The sequence below is a fragment of the Lutjanus erythropterus genome, chromosome 10 (genome assembly GCF_056507025.1).
Source record: "Lutjanus erythropterus isolate fLutEry1 chromosome 10, fLutEry1.hap2, whole genome shotgun sequence".
NCBI lineage: Eukaryota > Metazoa > Chordata > Actinopteri > Lutjaniformes > Lutjanidae > Lutjanus > Lutjanus erythropterus.
Window position 1 is genome coordinate 36,559,241 of NC_139326.1, and position 14,845 is coordinate 36,574,085.

A 14,845-nucleotide genomic window follows, 5' to 3' on the forward strand; every position below is an offset into this window, starting at 1 on the left:
TACTACTATTATTTTTATTATGCAGTTCACCTGTGCATAGTTGCACTTTGGGCCCACTTAGTTCTCTACAGTCTTTTTTATACTTATATTTACATATTTATTTGCTGGTATTATTTTGATGGTGTTTTATTGCATGCTTCTCGTCTTGGTTTTATTATTGCTACTGCCTGCACTGGGACCTGAGTATCTCATTTCGTTCCCTTTCCTGTCTAACATGCTCTAAGTATCCTTATCAACTACCACCATTACTACCACTACAATTATTAATAATGATTAATATTGTGATCAAAATCATTCAAAGATATTGTCAGTATTGTCATGGTTCTCACTGGTCTGTTTAACTTCGTTGGCTACAAAAATACAGATGAACGGTTTGGATATTAATTCACATTGTAGGTTTACTCAGTACTAATTTATGATTTAAACAACTAACATAGATTAAATTGTGGAATGCATACTTAAGAGTAAAGTTACAGACTTGAAAAAATACTGATAAAAATACAAGTACGTATTTGCAATCATGTGACTAGTTGTATTTTGTTACTTCCACACCTGTTTATTCTTTTCTAAGTTAACTATTTTTTTAGGATTATCATGCAAGCAAAGGGTATTTAGCAGCTTTGTCATACTACTGCTCAAGCATAGGTTTGGTGATATTCTGCATTTTCCTTGAGGGGCCTTCACATTAGGGATGCACCGATACCGATACCAGCATTGGGTATCCGTCTGATACTGTCCTCATGTACTGGTATTTGTACTCATAAAATTACTCCGACACTCCACACCTGATACCATGTCACAGAAAGAAGCAGTGACTTTGGAAACTTCCTGTAAAATTCCATGTCCAAGTCCATGTAAAACTGAAATAAATACACAGAGTGCACCTGTAGACCACAGCCAGCCGCTGTCCAATAAGTCCCGGTGAGCATCAACTAGTTGAATGTCTCGACTAATTAATCCAAAGATGAAGAAAAAACACTGCTGTCGCCAGTCTGTAACCCTCTGTTCTTCATAATAAGCTGCTACAACTTCTCTTTGTGTACTTAATCTTCATCAAATCGTCCTGACAGCACAGGACACCCAACTCCACTCAGGGTAAACATTTTTATTGCACATGGCACCACACTCATACCTGTCCCCCCTAAACAATAGCAGCAGCAGGTAGGAACTAATTAGCTCTTACACAAGAGGGACAAGAAGAAGACACTTAAATACTACACATGTAAATGTGTCATTAAAATACTAGTTAAAATGCTGTAAATGATAATGACATAATTATCATATATAACATAATTTGTAACAGTAAACTTAATTCTGCAAGTCCGTAATAATGTTGTGAAATTATTATACTGAAATATATCATGTACACAGTAAACTACACAGCTTAATAAGGAACACAAAATCAGTAAATAACCCAGAAATGTAATGTGTACAGTAACTATGGTTACAATTGTAGCAGGAAACTGCAACAGGGATTTGTTACATTTAGAAAGTGAGCATCTAATGAGAATAAAACACGTTTTTAAAGATAATGTAAGAACTTTAACAGTATTATTAAGTACTCGTATCGGTACTCGGTATCAGCAAGAACCCAAATGTAAGTACTTGTATTTGGTCTGAAAAAAAAGTGGTATTGGTGCATCCCTATTTCACATGATAAAAAAAATTGTTCCAGACTCACCGCAAGGCAGGGCGCAGAGAGGTGAAGCAGGTGTCCTGTCTGCTGGGTGTACAAACAGCTGAGCTACCTTTTGCTCTGGATTTAGCTAAATTCATAAACTATATGATTCACAAATCTCATAGTCCGACCTGACTGTCCACAGTTCACCATGCATTACATTTACGAACGATATCATAGTCTGGTTTGTTGTGTTATAGAGTTTGGGGGACATTGAAACACGTATCTTCAGTCGTGTCTGGGAGGGGGTTCTTGATTTGAAAAACTTTCACAAGTTTTTTGTAGGATGTTTCTTCATTGTGATGTTGCACAAATGTTAAAATGATCACTCTTGCAAGATGTTCTGCGCATGTGGGGTTCCCTTCAAGACTTGACCATCAGCTCTGGTTGCGCTTTCAAAGGTCAGCAGCAAACAAGGTCAAAGTTAAAAAAAATTTAACTTGAAACCAACCTGAAACCAGCATTGAATGTGTCCTACTAACAAGTGTACACAAGCCTGATATATCTTCTTCCTCTGTACCATAGAACTTCATTGACCAAAAGCTAGTAAAAACACATCAATGAGCCACACTCACTACATTTACATGCACAAATATTCTGAAAAAGATGATAACCACTACTGCAACCATGCACACTTTATAATATTACAATTATGGACAAGTGGAGCGGATGTAGTCGCTGAGTCATTTTGCTTGTTTGCATTCAAATAGTTGTTTTTGAAAGTTTTCTAACAGTGGCAGACTTGTTTGACTCTGCAAACACAGCCTCCTCTTTCATTTGTTTAACAACCTTCTTGAAAAGGTCGGCGATGTGATATTTGTGCACATACAAAACTCTGCTGATATCCAAGTCTTTCATAATGGTTAAAAGTGGGTGGTTTTTCTGTCTTCCTACCAGAAATTTGGATGTTTATTTTGTGGCTAGTTGGTTTGGTTAAAACACACAGAGCTGAGCGCAAACAGCCAAGATGCCCTGTATCAAAAACTGTTACAATAACACCACCTGAGATGTACAGAATATGTTGCAAACATCCAGAGTGCTCCTATAACATGAATAATATTGATCAGTCGTATAAGAGTTTACATGACCTTTAACAAATTCAGAATATCTGAATAATAGTTGAAAATGACATTTTCCTTCATATGAATACACACAATGTAGTTTATTTTGACTCAGTCCCTCATACACCATTCTCCTGCCCCAAATACTCAACAGATGACCAATGTCAATTAATTTGCTGCTGAAAATAGTCTCCAACAAGTGCACTTCTGCCCCCTGTTAAAGTAACATTTGCTAGAAACTACAGTGTTTTAATAAAAACCCAAAAAATAATTACCAGTGCAATAACACTTTATATTACACCCATGCATCATAAACATACTTATAATACTTTATAATCTGCTTATAATTAGACTTTTAAGTATTCATAAATATCAATAATGCTTTGTAACAACAATCATAACACATTACATTAATGATTTAAAAAGTTAAGATCATAATACTTAAGAACTGCTGGTAATTTTTTGCAAGGATCATAGTGTAATTGTAGTGTGTATTATTATTCTACCATTCTCATAGTTCTAATGCTTTATAATCATTTTGCAATGTATTCTAATCAGTGTTTTAATGCATTATTAATTATAATGCATTAAAACACTGCTGTCAATCGATTAAACTATTTAATCAATTAATTAATTACTAGTGTCTGTAGTTAATCATGATTAATCACAAATTAATCGCACATTTTTTATTTGTTCAAAATGTACCTTAAAAGGGATATTAACCAATGACAGAAACCCTCAAAGGCACTGCATTTGACATAAAAAAAAATATGCTGCTCTTATAACATGACAAACCCAAGTCCATCAGGCACAGATGAGCATATTGACCTGCTAAATTTAACATTAAGGCCAAAACGCACTAAAAATTCCATCAGAAAAGTCAATGGAAGCTTCTATGACCCACAGCAGGCTTCAGATTTAAAATTTATTTATTTATTTAGTATTATTATTGTTAATAATACTTTATTTCTTTAATAAAATATTGTCCTCTGAGGAGAAAAATCACCTTTATTCAGCCCAGTCTATATAATGATGAAACGATGTGCGAAATTCATGTTTTTGTGTTAAGGATCATTTATATCAGTGAGGATGTTTTAGACCACAGCAGACAACAAACTGCACACCGACACACACAGAGGAGATGAAGAGGAGAGACAGAGTCGCTCCTCATATACTGCTATTTCTTTGCGTTAAGCCAGTCGCATAAACAGACAAACCTGTTTACATTGTTGGGTGACAGTGAAGCTCACTTTTGATTCAAACTATTGGTCAGGCCAATATAACAGAATGTGTGTTAATCGTGCGCCAAAAAGATTAGTGGCGTTGAAAGGAGTTTGCGTTAACGCGTTATTAACACGTTAACTTTGACAGCCATAATTATAATGTGATTATAACAACAATAACATTATTTTCTTAAATGTACTCCTGCTATTAATCATTTATTTTCATTTAACCTTTAATTATTAGGGGTGACATTAGTGTATTATAATACTTTTCCTTGCAAAATAAAGTAAATCAGTGACTGGCAGTTATAAAATATTATGATAACTGAGTTTATAATGTATATGAGAAAATATAATATCAGGTTATCAGGTGCACTTGAAAAGTTGAAGGAAAGCAATGTGTTTATGAATGATATTGAGGCATGTATTGATAAAATACACACACAAACCCACAGAACATTTTTCTGTATTTTGTGAATCAATAAAATTGAAAATACTTTATCATGTGTTATGATCATTTTTCGACAGTATTATTAATATTTATGAGTACTTATAACTGTAATTAAATCTAACTATAATTATACAGTGCAATAAACAGATTATAACACATAAAATATGTTTAGAATGCATTATAAACGTGCATTACGTGAAGTGTAACCAAAAAGGCTGTGTGTAATGTAAGACAAAAATATTCATTATCAGAAGGAAGTAAAGCTTTCTTTTGATGGCAAATTTATGTGCAGCTTCATATTCAGCTCTTTTGCTTTTCAAAGCTGTAAACATTTAGCAAATTCAGATTTTTTGGCTGCTCGTGAAATACACATAGATGCGCAGGATCTGGCATAGATCAGGCATGTTTGAAAGAAAATCCATGAAAAAGAAAAGCAACATGTTTTACTACACCAGCATGTTCAGATTGGCCGAACATTCCTATTGCAGTTTTTAGAGACAATGACAATAAATCCTCTAATTTATCTATAAAGCATGAAAGTATTTTTATGTCACACTGGGAAAGAATGAATGAAGTATGCATGATAAGAAATAACACAGGCTCATCAAGCAGAGACAATAAACAGTAAGAAAACATATTTTTTTGACATCAGCGTGCTTGAATCTAATTCTGCTGTAATTAAGCCACCGATTTTCAAGCACATTAAACTGGTAACTTCATAATCTGCTTCAGTAAGACAACAAAGTGTCGAGAAATGAAGGTCCTCCTGCCTAAACCCTGCAGCTGTGATGGAAGTAACGCAGGACGGTAAATAATTAGAAAGAAACAGGACAGTGAGGACGGAGCGTGAGGAGTCGGGGGAGATGGATGATAAGATAGAGGGAGACTGACAGACAGATGGATGCTTGAAATGGTATTTGGGTAAACTCTGGCCTCACCTTGCCTCTCCCTGATTGATCACCATGTACATCTCCCAGGACATATTTTCAGCTACGGCTCCATGAGGCACCAGCAGGCTGACCCCTGGAAAACACACACAAATGTGTCAACATCAACAACTCCGACAGCACTGACAGTGGAGGGGAAAACAAGGGCTTACAGCATGTCGTACACGCAGGGGTTATGGGAATATGTATGAGGGCTTCACTTTACTTGATTCAACTGTGGCATATGAAAGAAGGAGGTAAACCAAACTTGAGATACAAAATCAAATATTCACATATGACTTTTGGGGGAAATACAGGGAATTTTAACAGAAATACAATGAAAAAAATCAGACATTTCTGATGGCACAGGCAAAAACTGATCATCTGGAATATATTACAGCGTGATAGAAGACCAGATAGAAGACAGTTTCAACTAAAACAGTAGTCCACTGAGCTAAGTGTCCTTCAAAATAAAAGGCAAAATACATAATTAACCTGTTACCATTACAAAAATAATACTTCATATATTGTCTGACCTGCTGCTGTTTGGTAAACAGAGGAGGAGAACTCGAGCCACATGACTTGACTCGAGTCAAGCTGCAAATGTACAAAACATGTGCTACCAAAAAACAAAACTAACAACAAATCTAAAATTAGCAATATAACATGTACAGGTATAACATGTACTATTATAATCTTTATAATAATATACTATAAAATCCTTTTTTTAAATGAAAATGTTAGTCCTTTAGAGTTGTGTCCCTGATTTCCTTCAACTCTGTCAGATTTTTACAAAAACATCATTGATTCAGGCATGAACGGGGTGGACCCCATCTCACTTCCTGGTTTAAAGAAGACAGGAATACTGCTCAAGCACTGGTAAGCTTTCTATTTTTGGACAAATTCATTAAATAATATTGCAATCAGATGTGTCTCGACCCTAACATGTCAACTCCGTAGCCCTTCTAAAAAAGGGCTAAAAAAATCAACCCCCCAAAAATATGGTTTTCCCAATTCTCAAGACTGGGTGTTGAGTCATATTGATAAAAGACCTGACTTGATTTTGACTTGGAATTCATGACATGATGGATGACTCGAAAAGGACTTGAGTTTTTAAGTTAAATCTTAGCATTTTTCTAGATATTGAGAGGAGTTATGTTTTGTTTGTTTTTTGGCAATCATTGCTGATACTGTTCTCCTTTGTTACTTTCAGAAATATTCCATTTTTGAAACATGGTTGAGTGATCTCTGGTGCAATGTGCACAAAATTGGCAACATACTGCAGAGGCCAATGCACAAGGTGGCTATGATGGAGGGGGCCAGTCCAAAAATAAAATTTGGATTTATTATGTTGTCAGTGACAGTAGTCGGAAGGGAGCAGGGGTATGCAAAGTCTTCAGAGCCCCACTCCCTGTTGTTCTGGACTAGATTGTGATGAACTGGCATGTTGCACCACTAGAGGTCTTCAAAGTTTTCAAAGTTAGTAATATAATCCACTTTACTGATCCAACAGTATTTTGACAACACTTTCTGTGGTTTGGGTTGATATATATCCTTCATCTGGTATTAGTAATACGATTTTGTTTTGTTTGCAGTAAGTTGGCAGGATGAATCTCCCTCCGCTCGAGATCTCACTCTCCATTGTTGCTCACTCAGCAGGCCTGTTATTGATGCCACAAAATGCCAAATATCAGTCAGATTTATAAGATGTTTGAGGGCTGCAACAGTTTCCATTGATATTTAAAATAAAACTCAAAGGAAACACACCCATTTTTATTACCTGGAATTAAACTTCAGGTGATTATTATCTATAGTGCATTGTATTCTGTCACATTGAATGCAGTTTTTCTTCTTTTAGTTTTCTTTTAGTCAGTTATTTTTGTCTCCATGTCTTCTTTAACTGAAGCACTTGGAATCGATGTGTATAAATTTCTGCTATAAACTTGTTTTCATGACCTTTAGTCGAACAAAATGAAAAAATGATGACTAATTTTGTTAAATATGTTTCACAAAGTAAAAGTGCTTCACCAGTTTCTTCGTTTTATTACATTTTTAATCTGATGAGGTTTGAATAAATGGTGTAGGAGGAATATGCAAGAACACCGAGTCTCTCCAGTGGAGATTTCCCATGATACAAAATCACATCTTGCATGACACAGAAGTTCGGGGAGAAAATGAATTTCTATTATATCCCTGATAGTTTCAGAGCCCAATTCTTAAATATTTATCATATTATATTAAATTTTCGTTTAATTATTAACACTAGAACAACAGCCTTTTTCTATAGGTCATGATTATTTTTTGTGGTGGTGCTAGGTGGAAATTTGTTATTATTAATGTTAAAATAAAAAATAATAAAATATTGCTGCTATTTTTAAAAAGATAAACTAACAGAATAAATGCATGAATCTCTTCTGGTTTTTATCATGAGAGATAATAAGGCTGGAAGTCAAGGGTCAAAATGGTTGGTTATGGCTGTTCTTGTAGTTGTGGAACTTCTGTGTGAAATTCTGTGCAGCACCTCTAGTGTTAAATGATAGATGCTCACTTGGTGCTTAGAACATGTGATCGGTACCAGGTTTAAAGAGCTAAACTGAAGTCACACAGGCATCTACTATGTGCTGAATTTTGATAGATAGATTGGTTGACTGGTGTGATGTTTTCTGACCTTACAGATTTGACTCAAAGGCGATTCGTTCTCTCTCTCAGGATTTGCCTCCAGTTGCATCAGTATCTGACTTTGCACTCAGGAGTTGAGGAACACTTCATCAAATATGTCTCAAATCGACCAGCTATATGGATACCAACACTATTTCTCAAGGGAGTCTGGATCTCCACTGAATGTGGATCAACAGGCTAGAAAAACTTTGCAAAAATTAGGACACTTAAAAAAAGAATGTAGCTCTGAAACAATATGTTGTTGGCTGAAATGACAGAGAGGATGTTAATCCAGGATTATCTAAGTAATCACAAGTTTTTCTTTTAAATTGTGTCACTTTTAGGACAGAAAGACAAAGACAGAATCTGCAGACTCAGTCTGGATGAGAATAAATGTCTACAGAGCATAGATGCATGAATCGATATTTGATTTTGCATTAAGTTGTAAACAGTTTGTACGACACGATCTAGAAGAATTGAAACAGTCTTTCTAATTACTCTGATCTGCCAACAAGCCACACTTGCAACACTTCTGATTATGCAACATCTTTCAAGTAGCAAGTGGAGATTTGTGCAGAGCGACACCGGCCTGCCACTGCTGCCTGACACCATTCATCTGCCTCTGTGCGAAAGGCGACGTATTCACATTGAAGAGAGGGGAGCACATAAAAGCCCTGCTTTACAAATAAAAGGTTCGGAGGAGCAGAGTGGGAGATGACAGATAAAGCTGGTTTTTGGCGGCTCGATCTGTTGAAAGTGAATATTTTGTAAAACCTCGTCCAGCTCTGAAAAGTGCATTTTAACTAGTTTGTTTTGATAAAATAAACATTCTGTGTCAGGCGTTAGCAGAGGCTGTGCCGCAGTGATGGAACAATATGACAGATGTGAAGATTCTCAACCAACAGGGGGTCAACTGCAGCTGCATTTGTTGTGAAATGCTATGCTATGTACTATTTAAAGGGTCAGTTCACCCAAATAATAAACAAACAAATGCTATTTCACTTCTCTACAGTGGCTGTGAGCACTCAAAGCATAAAGGAGAGAATATAAAGGAAACTCAACTCCCATATGCATTTGGAAACACACACACACACACACACACACACACACACACACACACACACACACACACACACACATTAAAGGTACCCTGTAAAGTATTCTTGTGAACTCTTTCTCACCAAAATGAATATTGAGGATGCTTGAACAAACTGTTTCAGCTGATTTCACCACTGAAATAGTAACCACAGTATCCCCAGACTCCCTTAAAAAGTATCATGCAGTTGCAAAAGACAGAGATAATGTGATCATTTTTGTCTGTTTGGGCCACAAGTGGTCATATTGACCACACAAAAATTGCCGCTGTTATATTGTTACTTTTTGCACAGTTGGAGATGCATCTTAGTTGCTTAGCAACTATCATTGTCTCTGTCAGTAAAACTTCACAAGTGGTATCGATTTCCAATTTCCAAACATTAAAATACAAATGATAATAAATTAGACTCCATTTTCAAAAAAGTAGGGATGGTTGGAACACTTTTTGGAGTACCTATAACTCCCTGAAATTTTCTGTTAAACTCTCAAATTTTGAAACAAAGTAAACAGCAATGTTTCCAACTTTTCTGGTTTTGTTTTGGTACTCATTTGCAGCTTTTTTCCACAGGCTATGCTTATTTTTTTTGTGATTGTTCTAGGTGGAAATTTGTTACCATGAATGTTAAAATAACGTCTTTCTAATCTAAAATACATTTAACTGTTTCTCACTCTGAGTAAGTCTAGATTAATCTACAATTTGAATCAGATCACTGATAGTTATTATCCTACAGAAAAAATGCTGCTGTGAATATATTATAATCATTACAGTTTACACATGTAATGGCATGAATATTGATAAAAAATATAAATACAAAATCTACATTTAAGGGTTATTTCATTATATAAATGTAAAGTAATAGAATAAATGCATTGATTTCTTAGTTTGGTATTTATCATAAGAGATAATATAGTTTGGAAGTCAAAGGTCAAAATGACAGCTTATGGCTGTTCTAGTGGTTCTGGAAATCTGACACTTCTAGTGTTAAGATTACTTTTTCAGCTTCAAACTTCAGCTTGAAAATAAGTGGGAGGTGTATTATATTTAAGGACTAGACAAACATGTATTATTCAAAACATTTTGAATAGAAAGAATGTCTCCTATATGAATTTGCATTATTGGTTGTTTGTAGCCTTCATATTGCTAGGATAAGGAGTTTCAAGTCAGCTTAGTCAGTCAACCCTGAAAGTGTTCAGGAAGCCCAGTTACACCTGCACTAGAGCTTGAGACCTGTGCCTGAACCCAACAGGACCCGATGGTACCTGACAGTATCTGATGGGTTTGGGTTGAGCCTTATTTCTCACATATATCATGGGCTCACATCGGGTTCAGGTTGTAGTATATTTATTTATTTATTCATTTATTTATTTGTTTTCATTTTTCTCCCCTATTTAGTCATTGCCAATTCCAGTTACCTGCATGTATTGTCCCTGTTACTGAAAACTCCTACTATTTGGTACATAGAGGAAAGTTTGTTAAGAAAAATGTCTGTATGGCTGTAATCGGGTTTGGGTTGAAATATGCTAATGAGGGTCGGGTTCGGGTCATTCTCAAACGGAATTTTGTCAGCATCGGGCCTCGACAGGCTCAACTTTTCAGGTACGATTAAAACACTAACCTGCAGGGGTTTCTGACTTGTGTAACATTTGAATATTCAGAAATCTGCAGATTTCTTCTCTGTGTGATTAAACAAGTACTTAGTGAGTGTGAATAGTGAACCGCATCACCAGTGTGCAGGGTGTATTCCATGCATAAGCACAAAGAGATGTGTACAAATGCAAAAAACATTGCTCTGTAGCACTTAATTTCCACTTGTGACCTCTTGTCATAGGTTTTAGATTTTACACACATTCTATTACTAGTTACTGTTGCTACTACTATTACTTGTATTTATTGGTGAGTTTCCCCATCAGAAGTTTAATTTGAATAACTTTTAGAGACCCCAAGGTATAAAACTATTCAGTATCTCTCAGGAAAATAGCAATTTTCATAAAACATTGTGAAAAATAAAAATAAGGTGTTCTAGCAGAATATGTTTCAAAGTTTTTGCAATCCAATTAATTATCTCAGGACCCCTCACATTTGTTTTGTAACCTTTTAGAAACTTTTCAAAGTGTGATCTGTGGATTATCAGGACACTGTTTTTGAAAAAAAAAAAGTGTTGCTGCTAAATTTTGTAAATGTCACTTTTCGATTCTGTGAACATCTAATGATTCCAGTCACCACTTTCTTGGGATGGAGGCAGAAATCTCAGAGGCAGAAACCTCAAAACGTGAACAAAATAAATTAAAACTATCTATCTGACTGGATACTACTAGAGGTGAGCAGGGAAATATGTCTTTGTTGTTTTAGTTTGTGTGAGTCCACCATTTAAAAAGACTGACTTTGGGGCGCCCCTGTGGCTCAGTCGGTGGGGCGTGTGCGCCGTGTGTTGAGGCTGTTGGTCCTCTGCAGCGGCCGCTGGTTCGAGTCCCGCCTGCGGCTCATTTGCTGCATGTCATCCCCTGTCTCTTCACCCCCCTTTCCTGTCATACCTTCAGCTGTCACTGTCAATAAAGGCAAAAATGCCAAAAAAATAACATTTAAAAAAAAAAAAAAGACTGACTTTAATAGTTATGTTAACAGTACAGATGCAATGAACGTTGCTATTTCCGTTCCACGTCACTAAAGTGGCGAGAAAGCTTCCGTAATCTGCAGTTAAGTGCTGCATATGGTCGCTTATTCAGTCTATGAATAGTGGTCCCTGCAGACAAGCTGTGTGAGCGCTGCATTTGACAGCAGTGACTCCTCCACACTGAGCTCGATCAACAGATATCTGAGAGCTGAATCTGTGGGCAAGGGACAGGATTTTGGTCACCTGAGTAGTGCTGACCAATCAAGTTTGAGTGGGCTTCGGATGCATGCAGGTAAACAGTCCACAAGGGGGGAGCAAAAGAGGTGGAATGTCTTGGCCGAAATGCAATTTCGGAACCCAACGGCTATCATGTAATGAAAATGTGGCTTTTTATAAGCTGTTAACATTTATATGTGTTCATATGCAAATATCTGTTTATAGAGGGTATGCACTGATGTTACAATGGCGCTAGAAAATGACCCCTCAGGACTGAGTAGCAAAATATCCTGCAACACAATTGCGGTAAATGACTGGAGTAAAACCAACAATTATCTGTTTAAATTAAAGGTGGTTAGACTTTACAACTTATCAAAGAAACAGTGGTTCATGAACATTGACGTTTGGCCAGGAGTTCCATTTTCTGACATTTATACCTCATTCAGACGACCGGAAATGCACAAAGCAAAGCCTGAAGGCATGCAAAAACCTGGATGCTTGGCTGGCGAGATTGTGACGAGGACAACAAAGGATATTCTGGTTGTATGCGAACAGGTCTGTGTAGATATTTTGATTTTTATTACATTATAAAAGAGACACATTCGCATGCAGCAGCACTGATGTTTGCAGTTATGTCCAATGGATGTTTGTAGAACACAAGACTCAGTTATATGGAATATAAACAATAGATGCTAAATATTTATAAGATGAGTAACATTAGTCAACACAGTATATAACTTAGAATCCAACCACAATCCACAAAAATCCAATATAACTGACACAAAATGCAACCGCAAATCCACATTTCAGCATCTGGATTCCAGTTGTTTCTGTGAATTACAGCAATCCATTTGCTTCTCTTTACTTTAGCTTTTAGCAGTCTGTAAAAAGATCACCCCATTTCTTGCTAAATCCATTTGTACCAATGATATAAATAAAAGATGGATGATGCTTCTCCAATTCCTCCCACTGTTCAAAACTGAAGCCAAAATATCCCGAATACGAGCACTGCCATCTTGCACTGGTGATGTCATTTGGAGCCAAAGTCTGCGCAGTAGTGAGGAATTAAATAACCAGTTAAATCCAAACTGATCTGAGAAACGAACACTTGAACAAACATCAAGATGAAGAGAATTACCTCAAATGACACAAACCATCTTTGGAAAAATTTATTTGACGTGTGCTATTTGACGTGGCCCACGTCACAACCATTAACAGTGGGGAAACTGGATTTATGGCCTGTTCTGCAGCCAGCCACCAGGGGGCAATTAAAATGCTTTTGCTTCACTTTTAGGGAGCGCTGTTTTATTTCTCTAAATATAGTCCTGTACAATCAATCATAATATAGCTCTTACTCATTTTACATGGATTTTTTTTGTTTTTGCAACATTCAAGCTAAATGCTAACACTGCCACTCAGTCATCTTTTTGCCACTCAGTGGGTGTAACCACATTTTCTTCTGCATACTATGACATCTCATGCATACCCTCTTTAGAGATTAGCCTCCAACTCTGTTCTTGCTAAAGCTGCTAATCAGACTGTGGACAATGACCCTCAGCCTTAAAGATGATCGCAAGAGGATGATTCCACACCAGATAAAGGTTACCTAAACAAGAAATGCAGAAGGTGTTTGTAAATTTTACCGTACACCTGGACTGTTGATTTGCCGACAAATGTAACAGTCCATGCAAACTCCTTCAGTCGCTCCACTTGTGTTGGTGGGACAAAAAGGCAGTGTGACCCCTCTTTGCCTGAGTGAGGCAGCGAAGATATGGAGGAATAACAAACAGCGACCTGCCTTGACAACGGCTTTGATGTATCTTAGCAACAGCTCACGATATGGTTTCTAAGGAGCGTTTCGATGCTCTAATATTTGTGATACAGTAATAAGGTGACTTCTCAGAGAGGCAGAAATAACAGTGAAAGTGCTGCTGGGCCCAGCAGAAAGGAAGGGATGAATCGAGTTGCTGTGATTGGCTAGTTACTTGCTAGCTAACCCTGATTGGATGTATGATTCAGACTAAGCCCTTTAAAAAAATATATATATAGTAAAGGGTGGTCACTTACAGATGCACATTTTTTAAAGCAAGCCTTGCATGAAAGGGGAACTTTGTCACTTTTCATTTGGACGCGCAGTCAGTGTTGATGGTAGATAGAAGCAATGCATTCATCAGTGCTGCTCAACTGTCCAAGAAAACTGAGTATTCCTGCTAATTGCTTCAATTGACATAATTCACCATAAACAATGACTTGACATTCACATGCAACTGCACTGGCATGCAATGGGAAAAATCTGTTATTTCAACCAAAATTATAATGAAATAATATTGCCAACTGCAGCTTTAAAGGTACATTAAAATGAACAAAAAATAACAAATATTTAAGACACTTTTAACTTACAATAAATTGGTAGGATGTCTGTTAATGTACTATTGATTATACACTAATGAAAACATCCTCCTAAATTTCCTAAATCTTACAAATCAGATCTTTAGGATCCATGTGGGAAACTGAGCCCTGCACTGCTGTCTGAGCTTTTTAAAACAACATCTTTCAATCTTAGCAACTTGGACTGAGGAGCCACTTTGCATGTTTACCACGTGAACTACAGGCTCAGGTGCAGACTTGCGAGAGTTGCTGGCCTAACCAGCAGCCAGAATAAGTGGTAAACCCCAGAGCAGGCTGACTGACTTGTATTGTCAGGAGAAGAGGTAAAGCCACAAGCTTCCTGACAGACAGTTCTCATCTTTTATCCCCTCAGTCTCAGACCCTGAATTCCTGGAGATACTATAGGGTGCATTTGGCAACTGAAAATGCAGTATTTAATTTCAAGTGCAATCAGCATTTTAAAGGCATACTATGCAGTACTTTCCTAAAATATAATGTGTAGACTCACTGAAACATAATCCCTCTAAATCATGATTT

At 36.7% G+C, this 14,845-nt stretch overlaps 1 protein-coding gene across 1 annotated transcript in view; it reads right to left on the bottom strand.

The window, feature by feature from the left end:
- The window catches only part of unc5db (unc-5 netrin receptor Db), a 200,444-nt gene that overhangs the window by 66,555 nt on the left and 119,044 nt on the right, over positions 1-14,845 (bottom strand). The window contains exon 10 of the mRNA XM_084729244.1: positions 5,352-5,436. Coding sequence (XP_084585370.1) covers positions 5,352-5,436 — 85 coding nt within the window. The remainder of the gene's footprint in view (positions 1-5,351; positions 5,437-14,845) is intronic.